The sequence below is a fragment of the Eucalyptus grandis genome, chromosome 9 (assembly GCF_016545825.1).
Source record: "Eucalyptus grandis isolate ANBG69807.140 chromosome 9, ASM1654582v1, whole genome shotgun sequence".
NCBI classification, from domain to species: Eukaryota; Viridiplantae; Streptophyta; class Magnoliopsida; order Myrtales; family Myrtaceae; genus Eucalyptus; species Eucalyptus grandis.
The window spans coordinates 30407425-30428093 of NC_052620.1; the positions used below are offsets into that span (position 1 = coordinate 30407425).

The 20669-nt window shown below is 42.8% G+C and overlaps 2 protein-coding genes across 2 annotated transcripts; both read left to right on the forward strand.

Annotated features, from left to right (window-relative positions):
• Positions 1 to 2141: 2141 nt before the first annotated feature.
• Positions 2142 to 3143, forward strand: LOC104452333. Its single transcript, XM_010066810.2, has one exon. It carries the CDS (start codon positions 2142 to 2144, stop codon positions 3141 to 3143), a length of 1002 nt encoding a protein of 333 aa, XP_010065112.2.
• A 14600-nt stretch (positions 3144 to 17743) lies between these two features.
• On the forward strand, positions 17744 to 19182 carry LOC104432060. Its single transcript, XM_010044558.3, has one exon. The coding sequence runs from the start codon at positions 17903 to 17905 to the stop codon at positions 18899 to 18901; it is 999 nt and encodes a 332-aa protein (XP_010042860.2). The 5' UTR covers positions 17744 to 17902; the 3' UTR covers positions 18902 to 19182.
• Positions 19183 to 20669: the final 1487 nt, after the last annotated feature.

Below are 20669 nucleotides of genomic sequence, written 5' to 3' on the forward strand. Positions count from 1 at the left end.
CTGATACGGGTAGGTTTATTTTTCAGCAGTTAAGTAGATGCTAATCTCAACGGTGAGAGATGTAAAGATCAATAGAAAAAAGTCCCCCGCTATGCGTGTACAATATCGATTCAATGTCTTTCTCTCTAATACTAAGCGGTCAGATCCTTGACTCCAACGCAGCAAAACCTGCACTAGAATGACATCTCCCCTTTGAGTAATCTTGGGGTGTCCATCGACCATCCCATCGATGAAGCCTTACTGAATGAATGTGTGGGTGGATTGATCTCCGATTTGCTGTGATATATCAAGTTCAAGGTTCAATTCATGTTATTTGGAAAATCTAAAAAAGGATTCTTGTCATTGATACTTGACTCCATTACATGCAAGTTCCCTTGAGTTGAAGAATTTGTTGTCAGGCATTCATAGTAACTCTGTGTCCGAATGTGATCTGTCTTTTATATTAGCAAGTTCTATCGTTGAATGGAAAATCAGGAAGAGTGCCTTTTCTGTCAATGTCCATCATTGAAAAGAAGGAAAAAAGAAACCCAGACAGTTTGACACTACACCATATCCAACCACATCAAATATTACTTTACACAGGACAAAAAAATTAATGAAATTGTTCTGTGATCCAAGCAATTCGGTGGGCATTTGTGTAGACATGGCCTGAGCCTTACTTCTTAAGTGGTTAATTACATCAATTAGACGTGAGAAACTCTTTGAAAGACCTGCTTTTTCTGTTGTACAGTGAGATTTGTCCTCTTGAGACAATCATATTTATACAACACGGGGTAATCTAAACATGGGCGATCAAATCCCCACAGATACAGGCATACTTCCCTGTCCATTTGCATCAGGTATCACTTCACTCATAGGCCGGCAAGCATGGCCCTCACTGTAATTTAAATAGGTGACGTTGTGATTCGAATACAGGATTTACAAAATCCACACCAAGTGTTTAACAACTCAACCAATCCCTTGACAATTCTCCAATGACAATGATACTCTGACGCTAAACAAGCGTTAAACCTCATGACGTCATCAAACATATAATAAGTGAGCTCCTCCCACTACATCTCTAAATCACTACGAACAAAACCAATTACATCCTACTCTCACATTCAAAGATATTATCTTGTCTATTAAACCGATATTTTCACAATATTTATGTCAAGGAAAAATCATATTGTGTTTCTTAATTCCAATTTTTCAAACCGATGGGATAATTCTGATCGAGTGGCTCCCCAAGAATGGTTGGTTTGGTGATGGGAATACCCCGACTTGTAAGTTCAGACAAAGCAAAAAGGTCCACAAGGAAAGGACGAGGAAGAAACTAGGCCACCGTGGTTGACCTGCCAAAATTTAGTCATTGCCGTCTTCGAAGGGCAAAGCGTCATCTTGGAAATCACAGTCAAGCAATAATGTCCATCCGTCTCGTTGTCACCAATTTTCAAGTTACATCAATCCACAGGATTTTAAGATATTATGTAAAAATCGCATCATCGATAATATATTTACAAATTTTGACTTTCAATATAAAATAATACGAATTATAATAAGATCGGCGTGTTAAATGATGCGATAAACTTTTATTAAATTTTAAAATATGACGGCTCGTTTATTTAAAAGGCACTTTATTTAATGCGTCAATTTAATTTTACCAATCGTGGTTGAGTGATACTGCTGAACGGAAGAGATTTAATGCTGCACTATGCTTTTTCGTGTAACCAATTAAAACATGCCCCATCTGATGCATTGCCTGTTAATCTTTACTGGAAATATCATATCCTAGTCATGGTCACCTCACCAGCCTACAACATAGACAACAGGTATGAAAAGTGTAAGCGATATTTATTTGGCAATTGATAGAAAAATGAAATTAGAATTGAAATTAAGCATATTGACTGGGTCTCTTGCCATATGTTTATTTGATTTTCTTTTTCCAATCTTCGTCGTCAATCGATTGACGATGACATTGACTGACTTGGGTTTAGGTCTTCTTATATGTCTACTATAGGCATTTCGAGATTGAAAAGTCCAGCCAAACCTCCTACGGTCCTCTTCAACTACTCTCTCCCCACCTTTCCAATCCTTTATTCCTTCTTCATCTTCTCTTCCTCCAGAAAATCTTCACTGAACGTCAAGGGATCGACAGAAGCATGGATCGAGAGCAAGAAGAGATGCAGTTCCTCGGCCTCGTCGGCATCTGCAAAGAGTCCTGCAAGGTCATCTTCTCATGGAGGAAGATCTTCACCCAGATCACCTCGGCCCTGATCCTCCCTCTCGCCTTCGTCTTCCTCCTCCACATCGAAGTCTCCGACGTCCTCTACTGGCATATCGTCAGCAACGAGATCCGGCTCGACATGACCCGCCCCAAGACTGCCCTCCACGACAGGATCTCCAGCGTCCTCTCCAAGGAGTGGGCCGTCTACCTGCTCTTCAATGCCCTCTACCTCACTGCCTTCCTTGTGTTGTCCCTCCTCTCGACCTCCGCCGTCGTCTACACCATCGCATGCATCTACACCGGCCGCGAGGTTGTGTTCGGGAAGGTCATGAGCGTGGTCCTGAGGGTCTGGAAGCGGCTGATGGTCACCTTCCTGTGCATCTTCCTGGCCATGTTCGTATACAACTTGGTCGCCGCGGTGATCCTGGTCAGGTGCTTCATCTTCGCCGGCGACACGAACTTAGGCATCCCGATCCTCATCCTTGCAGTGATCGCGTACTTGGTCGGGTTCGTTTACATGAGCATAGTGTGGCAATTGGCGAGCGTGGTCTCCGTCCTGGAGGAAGATTACGGGGTCAAGGCCATGATCAAGAGCAAGAACCTGATAAAGGGGAAGATCGTTGCGTCCATAATCATATTCTTCGTGCTCAACATATCCTTCTTTCTAATTCAATTCGCGTTCAGGAGGCGGGTCGTTTATGATCGCTTGGCAGGGACATTAAGCAGGTCTGGCTATGGAATTCTGTGTTTCTTTCTTCTTTCCATGCTGATGCTGTTGGGGCTTGTCTTCCAGACGGTGATCTACTTCGTCTGCAAGTCGTACCACCACGAGAACATCGACAAGTCGGTGCTGTCGGATCATCTCGACGTCTATCTCCTCGGAGAGTATGTTCCTCTGAAATCCAAGGATGTTCAGCTTGAGCAATGCGACGTTTGACTTTTTGTTCGTGTACTTCTTTTTCCTTTTTTTTCTGTTGGAACGAGATATTTTTATACTTGATACCTTAGGCACTATAAAAATATCAAAGCAAAAATCTGTAATATTTTTATCCATTGGCAAATGGCTAAGTTAGATGTATGCTCCTAATTTCGTATAAATATATGCGATAATTAAATCGGTCGTCTATTATTTTTTGTGCCTGGTGTGGCTGATTTGACCCAATGTCTTTCCCAAGGCGTGTTGACTCTTTCTCCTGAATAATGGAGTTTTCAAGTAATTACGTGATGCACGCTTATGTGGACTTCAAATTCTTCTTGGCCCAGGACAAAGAAAAATAGTAGGTAGTGGATGGGGCCACGTATGTCAGAGAGATAAGAGGAAGTTACCGAGAAAGTTCTAGATCCAGTGCAAATGTCAATTCAATAATACGTTTTTTTTTAATTTAATCAATTGAATTTTAATTCTTTTGACGATTTATCAACTTAATTTATTTGGAATCATTAATATAAATGATAACCATCCTATATGACACGATAATCATTAATATAAATAATTTTTTTAATAATTTTTTTGTCTTTTTTTTTTTCTTGTTCTTTTTGCCAATGGTTGGCCATTGCCCATAGTTAGAAGAGTTGGCCTCACTTGGGTGAGGAAGAGCACCGATTACCTTGGCTCGGGCGAGGGTCGACTTGGCCATATTTGACGAGGGTGGTTCTTGCCCTCCCCTAGGCTAGGCCTGAAGAGGGTCGGCCTTGCTAAATTCAGAAAGGGGAGCTCTTTTCGGTGCTTGCCCTTGCCTAGGCAAGGCCTGAAGGGGCCAACACTAGTCAACCATCTCCTTGTGGCCAATGGCCGGCAACTAGCCATCGACACCAAGAAAAAAGGAAAGAAAAGAAAATTAATTTTCTTTTAAAAAAATTATTTATATTAGCATTAACTGTACCACATAAGATACGTTAACGATTTTTTTTCCAAAATGGACCTGGATGGATTACATTGATAAAATCATTAAAATATTTATAACTAAATTAACACAAATATAATAGATTTATGATTTTCTTAGTGATTTCCTCGAGAGATACAAGGTAATGATTTTTTCGTATTAATTATCACTATTGTGTGCTGAAAATGAAACTAATCTCTTAAAGATTTATTTTTCAAAATTAGCGTTGGTCAATTTAAATTTCTTCTTCCAACTAATTCCGTTGTTTGAGAAACAAGGTTTATTATAGAATTGCGCACTCCTAAATGGTAGCTTCAACGTGATTTTTTACTTTTTATTGATGTGCATTAATTACAAGGAGCAACCTAATCTAAAGCACATTCTTTGGAGAAAATATTAGGTGATCCTGAACCATCATGTCAGTGTGGTCTCCAATCACTAGGAAGCGACACATGGAGGTGTGGGACTGGCTCACCAGCAAAAGAATTTATGCACAAAAATAATTTCATTTCTCCCTCACTAGCCTGCACACACTGGCCCCTAGGCTCTCTTTCTCGTTCTCTGCACACATTTATTTCTTTGTCTCAAATTCTCTTTCCTCTTCGTGCTTTTCTTCTCTGAAGAAGAAGAAGAACGAAGAGCAAACCTCTTTCCTCTCTACCGATCGCTCTCAAAGATTGAATGTCTTTCTTCGCTCTTAGATCTGACTATTTTGCGCTCGTTGCTGCCCTGGCGTTCGTCAAATGGCCGTTCCCCTGCCGTCGGCTGCCCCTCGAGCGCTCGAAAGGGAGTGAGGCAGAGGCAGAGGCAGAGGGGCCGGTGACTGCCCTCAAGAGAGCTTCGGGTTCTCAAAGTTCTTCGGGAGCAAGTATGAGCTTAATATAATTCCTAACATAGAGAACCCGAATGAAAACAATGCAGAATCACCGTAAATGAGCAGTTTCTCCAACCCATTTAGAGTTTTTGGAGGTTCAAATGTTTGAAAATGATATCGCCGAGAGCTTCAAAAGGAGATGGAACTTTCAAAAAGCATTCTGCCTCCAGATAAGTTTAGAACGAATGCGTTGCGAAAAGTTTCTTATTCTTCCCCTCCCCCCTCTCTTCTTCTGTCAAAATAGATGCGAAAGCATAATTCTTTATTTTTTCTATGGTTGGAGAAACTACTGCAAAAGAGAGATAGAGCATCGATATAGACGAACAATCTGTGGATCTAGTTACGTCTGGTCCACAAGATACCAATACACCATTTCACTTGGAATCTTCTACGTGAAATTAACTAATGATTGTTCATTTGACATCGCCAAGAATGAAAGTATACTTAACGTGTGGCGAGAAAGGATAAAAAAGAGGCCAGACCCAAAAGAAGAAACCGCCATTGGAGCACCACACAAGTCAAAGCTTTTCGATTCCCCATTATCAAACACAACCATCTAATAAATCTCCCTGGGTTACAGGTTACATAGAAACATGCGCTAACAAGAATAGAGTTGGCACAATTTAAAAATTTACAAGATCTTTATGTAAAAAAAAAGAAAAATTAAAAAAAAAATTGGCTATGGGGTGTTTGGTTGGGCATTCCACCGGAGGGGCTTTTGGGTCGGGCCCCAAACCTCCGGCGACCTCGGATCGGGAGGCGGCGAGGTCACGCCGCCTCGAAATTTTGCGGGAGGTGTTTGGTAAAATTTTTGAAAACTCCTTTGCCCAAATATGAGCATTTCGAAGGCTAAATGCTAAAAGTTAGAGGAAGAGGGCTCGCCGGAAGAAGAAGAAGCTCGTGGAAGAAGACGATGAATAGCATTCAAAAACGCATTTTGGAAAATTTTTTTTTTAATCATCGATCAGCATTTTCGGTAAGCAAAAATCACTGTTCATTTATCTTCCACCTTCATCTTTCTTCTTCCTTTGCCCATCGGAGCCATTCATGCGCTAACAAGAATAGAGTTGGCACCAAAAACCAAGAGAGAAAGAGAAAAAGAAAAGGGCTTGAGGGGTCGGCACTTCCCTCAAAGTCCTTGGGGAAATTTTGTGACCACCGCCTAGGGGTGGCGCGACCCACAAAAATCACTGTTCATTTATCTTCTACCTTCATCTTTCTTCTTCACGCCTTCTTCTTCCGTTGCTTCTTCTTCCTCGCCCATTAGGCTTCTCCAAGCATCGCCAGTCGCGCGAACTAGGCAACATCGCTTAAGGTCGTGCGGACCCAAGCGGCGTCGCCTAGTTCGCTCAGGCCGCCAAATTTGGCCTCAGGCGCCTGAGGTCACGGCGTCGCTTGAGGTCGCGCTGCCTAGGTCCACGCGACCTCAGGTTGCCAAATTTGGTGGTGCGGAGGCCAGATCTGGCCTCTGCGCCTCCAAGGTGCCTGAGGTTGTGCCCACAGGCGGTGACAGCGCCGCTTGAGGTTGTGACCTCAAGCGGCCGAACGGCCATAATTGGTTGCCGAAGTTGGCCGGCGGTTAGCCGACCGCGGGATTTGATTTTCAATTTTTTTTAAAAATAAAATAAAAGCAAAAGCCCATTTGTAATGTAAAATTTGCCAAACGGTATTTATATTAAAGTTGCATTTCAATGCCATTTGAGATTATAAATTACTAAATAGTGTAGCATTTTGGAAAGTCTCTTTATCTCAAGGATATTTGCATTCTCCTAAAGACATTTTCCCAAAACCAAACCAAACGGACTCTATGTCAAATGTTGCCAAACCATTTTCTATACACAAACAAATCATCATCTAAAATCCCATCCCCTGAAGTCTTCACTAGCAGCTTCACACTCTTCAGCTTCTTCACCTTTGCGGCGGCAACCTTCTTCACAGCTTTCTTCCCGGGCATCGCCTTTGCAGAAGTCTTCATTGCTTTTGCCGCGAGCTTCAACTTCAGCTTCTCGGCTTCACACCCGCCGCTTTGGGCTTGGTGGCAACAACAGCCTTCGCCTTGGGAGCCGCCGCCTTCGGTTGCCGTGGATTTCAAATTTTGGCCCTTAACTATCACCATTCGTAAATGTTAGCTAACCGTTTTTTAGCAGTAAAATTGCACAAGAACTAACGGTGGCAATCGGCGATGGACAGCGAAGTGAGATAGAAGCCAAACGAGTTGCCTTCCCAATACTCCAAACTTCTCTTTTCTAAAAGAAATGCCTCTTCTTCAATGCCCTTTCCCAAGCTCGTCCCCAAGCTCGTACTTGTTCTTGAAGAACTTCGAGAACCCTTTTCGAGGGCGGTCACTGGCCCCTTGACCTCTGCGTCACTCCTTCTTAGGCGTGTGATAATGTGCTTCATCGGCTACGGCGGGGGAATGGCCGCTTGACGAACGTCGGAGAAGGAACGAGAGTGGAGTAGCCAAATCTGAGAGGAAGAGATTCAAATTTTGAAAGTGTTTGCTAGAGAGGAAAGAGGTTTTCTTTACCTCTGTATGGGGGCTAGTGTGTGCCGGGTAATGAGATAGAAATGAAATTATTTTTGTGCATAAGTTCGTTCATTTGCGAGCTGGCCCCCACACCTCCACGTTTCGCTTCCTGAGTAGTTGGAGACCAGGTTGACTTGGCAGTCCGGGACCACCCAATATTTTCTTCCTTCCTTCGGCGATCTACCACATTGATAAATACGAGGAGCAACCTAACCCATGTAACTATTTCAACTTAGTGCATTCCTCTTTGGTTGCTTTGGAAACACTATATTGTATTTAAAAAAATGCTAGTCATGGAGCAAACATAACTCCAACCCATAAATCCAGCTTTGGAGAAATCGTCATTTCAGTCATTCATATATTATGAATTTTAGTTTAGTTCTAAATCTTTCAATTGATCCGACTGATCCTAAAACTTTTAGTAAACGAAAAACGATCAATTTCTCTCATTCAAATCTCACTTGTTTTTATAATTTTTCATTGATTTTGATTTTTATTTTTTTGATAACTTCATTCACTTCCATTATTCATGTTATCTCACAACAAATGCATCTTCTGCACCCAGTGATGTAAGGAATTTTTTTTTCCTTTTTGCCTCAATTGAAAATATACATTGTCGGAATAATTGCCAAATGCATAATTTCCTCTACAATTATTTGCCTTCTAAAAGATGAGTTTCTCTTATCATCAATTCACTTGTTTTCTCGTCCGCCTCCTTTTTCACAACATAAAACTACACTGAGCCAACCAAAATTTTGTGACTTGTACAATACTCCAAATCTACAAGCCCAATATCTTCTATTGATCATGCTGAGGATGCATCGTCCAAATCGTATGATGGCATAACCTTCTTCGACTTATAGATAAAATCATCAAATGTACAAATCTAGGTAAATGATAAATTCTTTCGCTTACGCTGATGTTTAATTGATATGTACTCATCGAATGAATAATTTGTGGTTGACTTTCAAAACTTTTTTATTCTCATCAGCATGGAGAAGCTAGAGATGTTGGTGCCATATTTCATATCGGTGTTGATTGTCCATTACAAATGTTATTGAGGGTCCATTCAATGATCCCTCATCAAGTTTTTCTCGTAATCTGCTGTGTAGATGGGTCGGATCTTGCAACTTGCAATATTCACACATAGCCGACGCAATCCGATTCAAGCCCTTGAGAGTTACAAACCTGCCACCCATCGTTCTCCTTCTTGACCATTCCGAGGTTCGACCCTGTGTCTTGTCCCTTCGTCTCCGACCTCGCGCCACCACGGACCACCACGCCTTATGGATCTCTGTTTTCTCCATCCGGGTCGTCGGAGTTGAGCTGGGTCTTCGGCTTCAGACCCCAATCATCATCCTTTGCATGAAGGCCTGCCGTCTTTTGAAGGCCCATAGCTGGTTCCTATAAGACCCAAGCTCGCGACAGCTCTTTTCGGACCTGGAAAGCCGGTTCCAGAAAAGCAGTTGCCGTATGATAAGCGCCACTCAATAGTGACAGTTGATACAAAAGAAACTGTTTTGCTCCCGCGGAAAAGCGGTTCTTTGGGGATTTGTTTATTGCAGGGGAAGAACTGGAAAGGCAAGTGAAGCTCGTGCTCGAGGGGTTCTCTTCCCTAGTGCCCCATCATCTCTCCCTCCCTCTCTCTCTCTCTATCTCTCTCTCTCTCTCTCTCTCTACCCCTCTACTTTTTCATTTACATCTCTTTCATTGATTTCTCTGTTCATTCTGAGCTCTGAACAAGGAGTTCCTCCAAACAAATCCAATCATGGTGAAGGAGACCGAGTACTACGACGTTCTCGGCGTCAGCCCTTCTGCCTCCGACGACGAGATTCGCAAGGCCTATTATCTCAAGGTAAAAGAGGCTGTTCTGTTTTCCTTTTCCTGGTTGTTGGATCGGTCACATTAGTGACTGAGTCGTGATTGGTCGATTCGAATTTTTTTTCACGACGACGTTTTAGTAAATCGAAGCTTCTGGGATTAGTTCCAAATGTGATTGATCGTCCGATCAATCGATTCTACTGAATCGATTACTCCTGCCCTTTTCCTTATGGTCAAGTTCAAGAAATGAAGAAGTCATTATCTAGCTGGTCCACTATTTTTTTGGTGATTTCTTCCGAACTATGATAATTAGTATAAGTGTTTGAGTTAAGTGCACTGAAAGAGTCTGCGATAGGTTGATCACTTGTTTAAAAGGCTCATATGAAATTTGGCACTTCATTTAATAAGTCAACTTAATTTTACCAGTCTTGGTCGAGCGATATCGCTTAATGGAAGAGACTTAGCGTTGCACTACGCTTTTTTAAGTAACCAATTAAAATGTGCCCCATCCGATGCATCACCTATTATTCTTTACTGAAAATATCATATCCTAATCATGGTCACCTCACCAGCCTACAACAATAGACATGTATGAAAAGTGTTAGCAATATTTATTTGGCAGTAGACAGAAAAATGAAATTAGGATTGAAATTAAGCACATTGACTAGATCTCTTGCCATAAATTTATTTGTCTTTTTTGCCAATTTTCGTTGTCGATCGATTGGACAATGGGTACGTTTGGAAAGACTTTTGGAGAAAGTCTTAGAGGAAATGCAAAGACCATTGAGTTAAATGTATTTTTCAGTTAAATGTATTTTTCAAAATGCAAAATGTGTTTGGTAAATTGTATTATAAAAGTCCATTGTGAAATATCTTCGAGTAAAATGGTATTTGGAAGAATTATATTTGCCAAAGGCTTTTGTTATTCATTAAAAAAAAAAAAAAAAAGAAGTTGACCAGCTAAGAACAAGTAGTCACCGGTGAGGAGCAAGCGGTTCGGCAAAGGGCAAGCAGTCCAATGCAAGCCGTTCGGTAGAGGTAGGCGATCTGGTGAGGGTTGCAGGACCCATATCGCAAGGCCTCGCTGGAGGTCGCGGCATGTCGGGGCAATCCTCCGGCAAGGGTCGTTGGAGGTTGCAGACCTCACGGCGACCAGCATGACCTAGATGTGGTCGTCGGAGGTCGCGCGACCTTGTGGTGACTAGATTTGGGTTGCGCCTAAGGTTGCTTGACCTAGAGTTGAGTCGCAGTGACGTGACTAGTGGGCGGTCACCAAGACTCACGAGCGGTCACTGCGACTCGCCAGGGTCGTGCGACTAGCTAGTGATAGTCGCTGCGACCTTGCTAACCTCACTCGTGACCTCGTTGGCCTCTTGAGCTCGTCTTTGATTAGCCACGCCGTTGGAGAAGAAGACGATGAACAATAGACATGAGGCTTCCTTCCAAGAATGCTAAAAGCCCAAGCCAACCTAGGACCTGCCTTGGGCTTTTAATCTTACAAATGCCAGCTTTGCCTTAATGGGACTTCCAAAGTAGTTCACAAACACCTTCATTTTGGTCGAAAGGCCTTCAGGCCCCAAAGATACTTGGCAAAGTGGTTCCCAAACGCAGAATGACAAACTTGGGTTTAGGTTATTTTAATTGTCTACTAGATGCATTTCGAGATTGAAAAGTCCAACCAAACCTCCTACAATCCTCTTCAACTACTCTCTCCCTTCTTTTCCAATCGTTTCTTCCTTCTTCTTCTTTTTTTTTTTTTTTTTCCGATGTCGTTTTTCTTCCTTCTTCTTCGTCTTCTCTTCCTCAAGAAAATCTTTACTGAACGTCAAGGGATCGACAGAAACATGGATCGAGAGCAAGAAGAGATGCAGTTCCTCAGCTTCTTCGGCATCTACAAAGAGTCCTACAAGGACATCTTCTCATGGAGGAAAATCTTCACCCAGATCAACATGGCCCTGATCCTCCCCCTCGCCTTCGTCTTCCTCCTCCACATGGAAGTCTTCGACATCCTCTTGTCAAAGATCGTCAGCAACGAGATCCAGCTCGACGAGACCCGCCCCTATACTTCCCGCCACGACAGGATCTCCCGCGTCCTCTCCAAGGAGTGGGCCGTCTTCCTGCTGATCAAGGCCCTCTACTTCACCGCCCTCCTCGAGTTCTCCCTCCTCTCAACCTCAGCCTTCGTCTACACCATCGCATGCATCTATACGGGCCGCGAGGTCGTGTTCGGGAAGGTCATGAGCGTGGTCCCTGAGAAAGATGAAGAACTTCAAACAAGATCAAGTGATCAATTCTGAAGATGATCTGTATTTCAGAATGATGATCATATCATTGTATCTTCGTACAATTGAAAGACAGAATGTGAATACAATTTCTTTGTTCTATCTTCTAAGAGAAATTGTACTTAACTCGCTTCAGCATTACGAACTTGAGCTGTTCTTCATTCTCTGTAGCTCTCTTCACTTAGTACTGAAATCTCTTCAGCATTCGTTGATGATCTTGATACCTTGTTCAACTCTTGCACTTCCTCTCTCTATCTTCTTTCTATCAGTTTTCATTATTTATTATGTAAAGCAAAGCAGAGTATTTATATCAGGATATGTAACAGAACTTGGTTACAGAGGAAAACTGAATATAGTAACTACTTTAACAGAAAAGCCTAGTTGACTATGTTAAAGACTTTGACGATCATCCGAGTCATTGATTTTGGCGATCCGAGTCATTGATTCCTTGAGCATCTTCGTTCATTGATCTTCGATCCAGGCTGGTCTTCTTTATAAGATCTTTGCCACTGATTTGACTTTATGACTTAGCGATCCAAGTCATTTGCTGGCGATCCGAGTCCTCTGTTTCTGCTTTGCTGATTTGCCGAATCCTCGAGTCCTCTGTTTTTGCTTTGCTGCATTGAGCATCTTTGTTCCATGTATACTTAACAGTCCCGAGGGTCTGGAGGCGGCTGATGGTCACCTTCCTGCGCTTCTTCCCGGCCATGTTCGTGTACAACGTGATCGCCGGGGTGATCCTGCACACGTGCGCAATCTTTGTCGGCGACTTGAACTTCGGCATCCTGATCCTCATCCTTCTAGGGATCGCATACTTGGTCGGGTTCATGTACATGACCGCAGTGTGGCGATTGGCGAGCGTGGTCTCCGTCCTGGAGGAAGATTACGGGGTCAAGGCCATGATCAAGAGCAAGAACCTGATAAAGGGCAAGCTATTTGTGTCCACGATCATATTCTTCAAGCTCAGCACATCCTTACATCTAGTTCAATTCGCGTTCGAGAGGTTGGTCGTTTATGGCCGCTCGGCAGGGACATTAGGCAGGTCTGGCTTGTTTCCATGCTGATGCTGTTGGGGCTCGTCGTCCAGACGGTGACCTACTTCGTCTGCAAGTCTTAACACCACGAGAACATCGACAAGTCGGCGCTGTCGGATCATCTCGAGGTCTATATCGGAGAGTATGTTCCTCTCAAATCATAACACCACGAGAACATCAACAAGTCGGCGCTGTCGGATCATCTCGAGGTCTATCGTGGAGAGTATGTTCCACTCAAACCCAAGGATGTTCAGCTTGAGCAATACGACGTTTGACTCCTAGTTCGTGTTCTTCTTATCCTTGTTCCTTTTTCTGTTTTTCTTCAGTGGGACGAGATATTTTGATACTTGATAACTTATGTACTATAAAAACATCAAAGGAAAAATATATTTTCTGCATCTTTTTAGCCAGTGGCAAATGGCTAAGTTAGATGTATGCAATAATTAAACCGTAGTCTATTAGTTTTTGTGCCTGGTGTGGCTGATTTGAGCCAATAAGTCTTTCCCAAGGCGTGTTGACTTTGAATAATGGAGTTTTCCAAGTAATTACGCGATGCACGCTTATGTTGACTTTGAATTCTTCTTGGCCGAGGACAAAGAAAAATATTAGGTAGTGGATGGGGCCACGCATGTGAGAGAGATAAGAGGAAATTACCAAGAAAGTTCTCAACTTTGTTCCAATGTCAACTCAATAATTAATTTTTTAATTTGACAAATTGAATCTTAATCTTTTGATGATTCATCAATGTAGTTCGTTTGGCCAATTTTGATGGAGAATCATCGATGTAAATACTGACTATCCTATGTGACAACCATCAATAATATAAATAACTTTTTAATAATTTTTTTCGATTTATTTTTTTATTCCCTTTTCATTTTGCCAGTGGTTGGCCATCACCCATAGAGGATGGCCGGTGAGAGTTGGCCTTACTTGAGTGAGGGCCAACGTAAGCTATCTTAGTGTGGGCGAGGATAGTCTCGCCATATTTGGCAAGGGTGGTCCTTGCCCTTGCCCGGGATAGGAATGGACTGGGCTTGGACTTGCCAAATTCAACAAGGGGAGCCCTTATTGATGCTTGCCTTGGCCTAGGCAAGGCCTGATGGGGCCAACACTCACCAACCATAGCCTATGGCCGATGGATAGCGACTAGCCATTGACAAAAGGAATAGGGAAAGAAAAAAAATTAATTTTTTTATCAATATTATCTAGATCGGCACTAGTTGTGCCACGTAGGATCACATCGGCAGTTTTATGCCAAAATTGACTTGGACTGACTACATTGGTGAAACCATCAAAATATTTATGACTAAATTGATCAAGTCAAAAAGTTTATGATTGAATTAATATCAATGTAATAGATTTATGATTTTCTTAGTAATTCTCTAAGGGATGGTGATGAATTTTTCGTAGTAATTATCACTATTATGTGCTGAAAATGAAACTAATCTTTTAAATATTTATTTTTGAAAATTGGACGTTGGTCAATCTAAATTTCTTCTTCCAACTGAAACAGGGTACATTATAGAATTGCGCAATCCTAAGTAGTAGCTTCAACGTGATTTTTGTGTTTTTTTATTGGCGTGCATTAATTACAAGGAGCCACCTAAATCTCAAGCCCCTTCTTTCGGCGATCTACCACATTAATAAATACGAGGAGCAACCTGACCCTCCAACTTGGCGCATTCCTCTTTGGTCACTTTGGAAACACTCCATTGTATTTGAAAAAAATGCTAGTCATGGAGCAAAGATAATTCCAACCCATAAATTCAGCGTGAGGGTATAGAAGCCTTTGGAGAAATCGTTATTTCAGTTATAATCCCATTCTACGATTTCAATCTAGTTCTAAATTTTCGATTGACCTAATGTAATACTAGAACTTTTAGTAAAAGAAAAACAATCAATTTCTCTTAGTTAAGCCCCACATGCTTTTATAGCTTTCCATTGATTTTTTCTTTTTCTTTTTCAATAACTTCGTTCACTACCATTATTCATGTTATTTCACAACAAATGCATCTTGTGCTTGCAGTGATGCGAGGAATTTTTATTTTTATTTTTATCTCAATTTGAAATATACATTGTTGGAATAATTGCCAAATGCATAATTTCTTTTACGACTATTTGCCTTTTGAAAGATGAGTTTCTCTAATCATTGATTCAGTTGTTTTCTTGTTCGCCGTCTTTTTCCATTATAACTTTGTGACTTGTACAATACTCTATATCTACAAGCCCTCAAATCTTGCCTAACCAATAGCTTTGCCATCTTCTATTGACTACGCTGAGCATGCATCGTCCAAATCGTATGATGGCATAACCTTCTTCAACTTATAAGTTAAATCATCAAATGTACAGATCTAGGTGTATGATAAATCCTTTCGTTTACACTGATGTTTAATTGCTACATACTCATCGAATGGATAATTTGTGGTCGATTTTCGAAACCTTTTTATTCTCATCAGCACGGAGAAGCTAGAGATGTTGGTGCCACATTGCGTATCAGTGCCGGTCCATTATTAACGTTATTGAGGATTCATTCAATTGTCCCTCATTGAGTTTTTCTCGTAATCGACCGTGTTGTCAAGTCGGATCTTGCAATATTTGGCATAGCTGATGCGATCCGATTCGAGCCCTTGAGAGTTACAAACCCGCCACCCATCTTTCTCCCTCTTGGCCATTCCGAGGTTCGATCCCATGTCTTGTCCCTTGGTCTCCAACCCCGCGCCGCCACGGACCGCCGCGCCTGATGGCTCTCTGTTTTCTCCATCTGGGTTTGTCGGAGTCGAGCCGGTTCTTTCGCTTTAGACCCCAATCATCATCCTTTCGCATGAAGGCCTGCCGTCTTTTGAAGGCCCATGGCTGGTTCCTAAGACCCAAGCTCGTCGACAGCTCTTTTCCTACCCGGAAAGCCGGTTCCAGAAAAGCAGTTGCCATATGATAAGCGCCACTGAAAAGTGACGGTTGATACAAAAGAAACTGCTTTGCTCCCGCGGAAAAGCAGTTCTTTGGGGATCTGTTTATTGCAGCGGAAGAACTGGAAAGGCAAGGGAAGCTCGTGCTCGTTGGGGTTCTCTTCCCTAGTGCCCCATCATCTCTCCCTCCCTCCCTCTCTCTCTCCGTCTCTCTCTCTACCCCTCTACTTTTTCATTCACATCTCTTTCATTGATTTCTCTGTTCATTCTGAGCTCTGAACAAGGAGTTCCTCCAACAAGTCCAATCATGGTGAAGGAGACCGAGTACTACGACGTTCTTGGTGTCAGCCCTTCTGCCTCCGACGACGAGATTCGCAAGGCCTATTATCTCAAGGTAAGAGAGGCGGTTCTGTTCTCCTTTTCCTGGTTGTTGGATCGGTCACATTAGTGACTGGGTTGTGATTGGTCAATTCGAATTTCTTTTCATGACGATGTTTTAGGGTTTGCGTTTGTTTGCGTTTAAAAATTGTTCCGAGGAATGAAATAGAAAAAAGTGTTTCTGCTCCGGGAACAATTTTTGAACAAAACAACGCGTTTGGTAAACTTGTTCGGGAATAAAAAATAAACAGAAACATGTTTGGTAAATTTGGATAATTTTTTTATTTCTTTTATTTTTTCTATTTTTTTCATTTTTTTTCTTTTTTCTTTTTCATTTTTTTTTCTTCTTTTGGCCGGTCGCCAAGGCCTTGGCCGGCGACCGGCCGGCGAGGCCGAGCTCGCCCAGCCCGGCGGGCAAGGCGCGGTCGCGGCCACCGCTGCGACGCCGACTCGCCCTGCATTCGGCGAGGCCGAGGCTCGCCGGCCGCCGGGCGAGCTCGGCCTCGCCGAATCTGGGGCGAGATCGAGCTCGCCCGGCCGGCGCGAGCTCGGCCTCGCCTTGATCCGGCGAGGCCGAGCCGCCCCAGCGGCGGGCGAGGCGCGGCCTCGCGGGCCACCGCCCGGGGCGAGGCCGAGGCTCGCCGCCGGGCGAGCCTCGGCTCGCCTCGGGATCCGGGCGAGATCGAGGTCGCCCAGCCGGCGCGAGGTCGGCCTCGCCTGCCTACGGCGAGCCTCGGCCTCGCCGGGGGCCGGCGAGCCTCTCCGTGGGCGGGCGAGGCCGCCGCCCTCGGGTCGGCCGGCCGCCGGCCATGGCCGAGGCCTACGACCAGCCAAAAGAAAACAGAACAAGAAAATAAGAGAAAAATAAAATAAAATAAGTGTTTCTCAGTAAGTGTTTAAAACAAGAAACACAAAATTTGTGTTTCTTGTTTCTCGTTTCCTTTTGTTCCTGGGAACAAAAACAGAAATTTCTATTCCTGGGAATGTAAACACGGTGCAGCCAAACGCACCCTTAGTGAACCGAGGTTTCTGGGATTAGTTCCAAATGTGATTGATCGTCTGATCAATCGATTATGCTGAATCGGTTACTTCTACCCTTTTCCTTATGGTCGTGTTCAAGAAATGAAGAAGTCATTGCCTAGCTGGTCCACTTTTTTTTTTTTTTTTTGGGTGATTTCTTCCGAACTATGATAATTAGTATAAGCGTTTGAGTTAAGTGCACTCGAAGAGTTTGCGGTAGGTGGATTGCTCGTTTAAAAGGCTCATATGAAATTTGGCACTTCATTTAATATGTCAACTTAATTTTACCGATCTTGGTCGAGTGATATCGCTGAATGGAAGAGATTTAACACTACTCTATGTTTTTTTAAGTACTATCCGATGCATCACCTATTATTCTTTACTGGAAATATCATATCCTAACCATGGTCACCTCACCAACCTACAACAATAGACAACATGTATGAAAAGTGTTAGCAATATTTATTTGGCAATCGACAGAGAAATGAAATTAGGATTGAAATTAAGCATATTGACTAGATCTCTTGCCATAAATTTGTTTGAGTTTTTTACCAATCTTTTTTTTTTTTTTTTTTTTTTTTTAGACAGGAGGAACCAGCTTGCAGCCGTAAACCCCCGGTGACGCTAGCGTAGGACCCTCTACCACGACGTCACATTTAAGACACCTAGCGTCTCTACTGGGTTTTGAACCTCTTACTTCTGGGCTGAGGATCAGTAGAGCTTTATCCCATAGGGCCACCACGGTTGGTAGTCTTTTTTGCCAATCTTCGTGGTCAATAAATTGGACAATGACTGACTTGCGTTTAGGTTTTTTAAATTGTCTACTAGAGGCATTTCGAGATTGAAAAGTCCAACCAAACCTCCTACAATCCTCTTCAACTACTCTCTCCGTTCTTTTCCAATTGTTTCTTCCTCCTTATCTTCTCTTCCTCAAGAAAATCTTTACTGAACGTCAAGGGATCGACAGAAGCATGGATCGAGAGCAAGAAGAGATGCAGTTCCTCGGCTTCTTCGGCATCTACAAAGAGTCCTACAAGGTCATCTTCTCATGGAGGAAGATCTTCACCCAGATCACCTTGGCCCTGATCCTCCCTCTCGCCTTCGTCTTCCTCCTCCACATGGAAGTCTCCGACATCCTCTTGTCGAAGATCGTCCACAACGAGATCCAGCTCGACGAGACCCGCCCCAATACTTCCCGAAGCGACAGGATCTCCAGCGTCCTCTCCAAGGAGTGGGCCGTCTTCCTGCTGATCAAGGCCCTCTACTTCACCGCCCTCCTCGTGTTCTCCCTCCTCTCAACCTCAGCCGTCGTCTACACCATCGCATGCATCTATACAGGCCGCGAGGTCGCGTTTCAGAAGGTCATGAGCGTGGTCCCGAGGGTCTGGAGGCGGCTGATGGTCACCTTCCTGTGCATCTTCCTGGCCATGTTCTTGTACAATGTGATTGCCGGGGTGATCCTGCTCACGTGCGCAATCTTTGTCGGCGACTCAAACTTCGGCATCCTGATCCTCATCCTTCTAGTGATCGCATACTTGGTCGGGTTCATGTACATGACCGCAGTGTGGCAATTGGCGAGCGTGGTCTCCGTCCTGGAGGAAGATTACGGGGTCAAGGCCATGATCAAGAGCAAGAACCTGATAAAGGGCAAGATAATTGTGTCCATAATCATATTCTTCAAGCTCAGCACATCCTTACACCTAGTTCAATTCGCGTTCGAGAAGTTGGTCGTTTATGGCCGCTCGGCAGGGACATTAGGCAGGTGTGGCTATGGAGTTCTGTGTTTCTTTCTTCTTTCCATGCTGATGGTGTTCGGGCTCGTCGTCCAGACGGTGATCTACTTCGTCTGCAAGTCGTACCACCACGAGAACATCGACAAGTCGGCGCTGTCGGATCATCTCGAGGTCTATCTCGGAGAGTATGTTCCTCTCAAATCCAAGGATGTTCAGCTTGAGCAATACGACGTTTGACTCATCGTTCGTGTTCTTCTTATCCTTGTTCCTTTTTCTGTTTTTCTTCTGTGGGACGAGATATTTTGATACTTGATAACTTATGCACTATAAAAATATCAAAGGAAAAATACATTTTCTGCATCTTTATTCTTTTTAGCCAGTGGCAAATGGCTAAGTTAGATGTAAGCTCTTAATTTTGTTTAGATATATGTAATAATTAAACCGTAGTCTATTATTTTTTGTGCCTGGTGTGGCTGATTTGAGCCACTATGTCTTACCCAAGGCGCGTTGACTTTGAATAATGGAGTTTTCCAAGTAATTACGCGATGCACGCTTATGTTGACTTTGAATTCTTCTTGGCCGAGGACAAAGAAAAATATTAGGTAGTGGATGGGGCCACGTATGTATGTGAGAGAGATAAGAGGAAATTACCGAGAAAGTTCTCAACTTAGTTCCAATGTCAATTCAATAATAATTTTTTTAATTTGACAAATTAAATTTTAATTCTTTTGATGATTTATCAATGTAATTCGTTTGACCAACTTTGATGGGGAATTGTCGATGTAAATGATGATTGTCCTATGTGACAACCATCAATAATAAAGATAATAATTTAATAATTTTTATTTTATTTTTTTCCCTTTTCATTTTGCCAATGGCTGGCCATCACCCATAGAGGATGGCCGGTGAGAGTTGGCCTTACTTGAGTGAGGGCAAGCGTCGATTACCTTAGTTTGGGGGAGGGTGGTCTGGCCATATTTGGCAAGGGTGGTCCTTGCCCTTGCCCAAGCTAGGCCCGGAGAGGGGCGGCTTTGCCAAATTTAGCAAGGGGAGCCCTTATCGATGCTTGCCTAAGCCTAGGCAAGGCCTGATGGGGCCAACACTCACCAACCATCGCCTATGGCCAATGGCTAGCCATTGACAAAAGGAATAGGGAAAGAAAAAAATTTAAATAAATTTTCAAAATTATCTATATTAGCACTAATTGTGCCATGTAGGATCACGTCAGCGGTTTTATGCCAAAATTGACTTAGACTAACTACATTGGTGAAATCGTCAAAAGATTTATAACTAAATTGATCAAGTCAAAAAGTTTACGATTGAATTACTATGAGTGTAATAGATGTATGATTTTCTTACTAATTTCCCCAAGAGATACAATGTGATGAATTTTTCGTAGTAATTATCACTATTCTGTGCTGAAAATGAAACTAATCTTTTAAATATTTAATTTTGAAAATAAGCGTTGGTAAATTTAAATTTCTTCTTCCAACTGAAACAGGGTATATTATAGAATTGCGCACTCCTAAGTAGTAGCTTCAACGTGATTGTTTGTGTTTTTTATTGGCGTGCATTAATTACAAGGAGCCACCTAAATCTCAAGCCCCTTCTTTCGGCGATCTACCACATTAATAAATACGAGGAGCAACCTGACCCTCCAACTCGGCGCATTCCTCTTTGGTCACTTTGCAAACGCTACATTGTATTTGAAAAAATGCTAGTCAAGGAGCAAAGATAATTCCAACCCATAAATCCAGCGTGGGGTATAGAAGCCTCTGGAGAAATCGTTATTTCAGTTATAATCCCATTCTACGAATTTCAGTCTAGTTTTAAATTCTTCGATTGATCTAATGTAATACTAGAACTTTTAGTAAAAGAAAAACAATCAATTTCTCTCCGTCAACCCTCACATGTTTTTTATAGCTTTCCGTTGATTTTTTTGTTCCCGATAACTTCGTTCACTACCATTATTCATATTATTTCACAACATATGCATCTTGTGCCT

Excerpts from the sequence above, each read along its gene's own strand:
- LOC104452333 (XM_010066810.2), top strand. The coding sequence starts at position 2,142 with ATGGATCGAGAGCAAGAAGAGATGCAGTTCCTCGGCCTCGTCGGCATC.
- LOC104432060 (XM_010044558.3), top strand. The coding sequence starts at position 17,903 with ATGGATCGAGAGCAAGAAGAGATGCAGTTCCTCGGCTTCTTCGGCATC.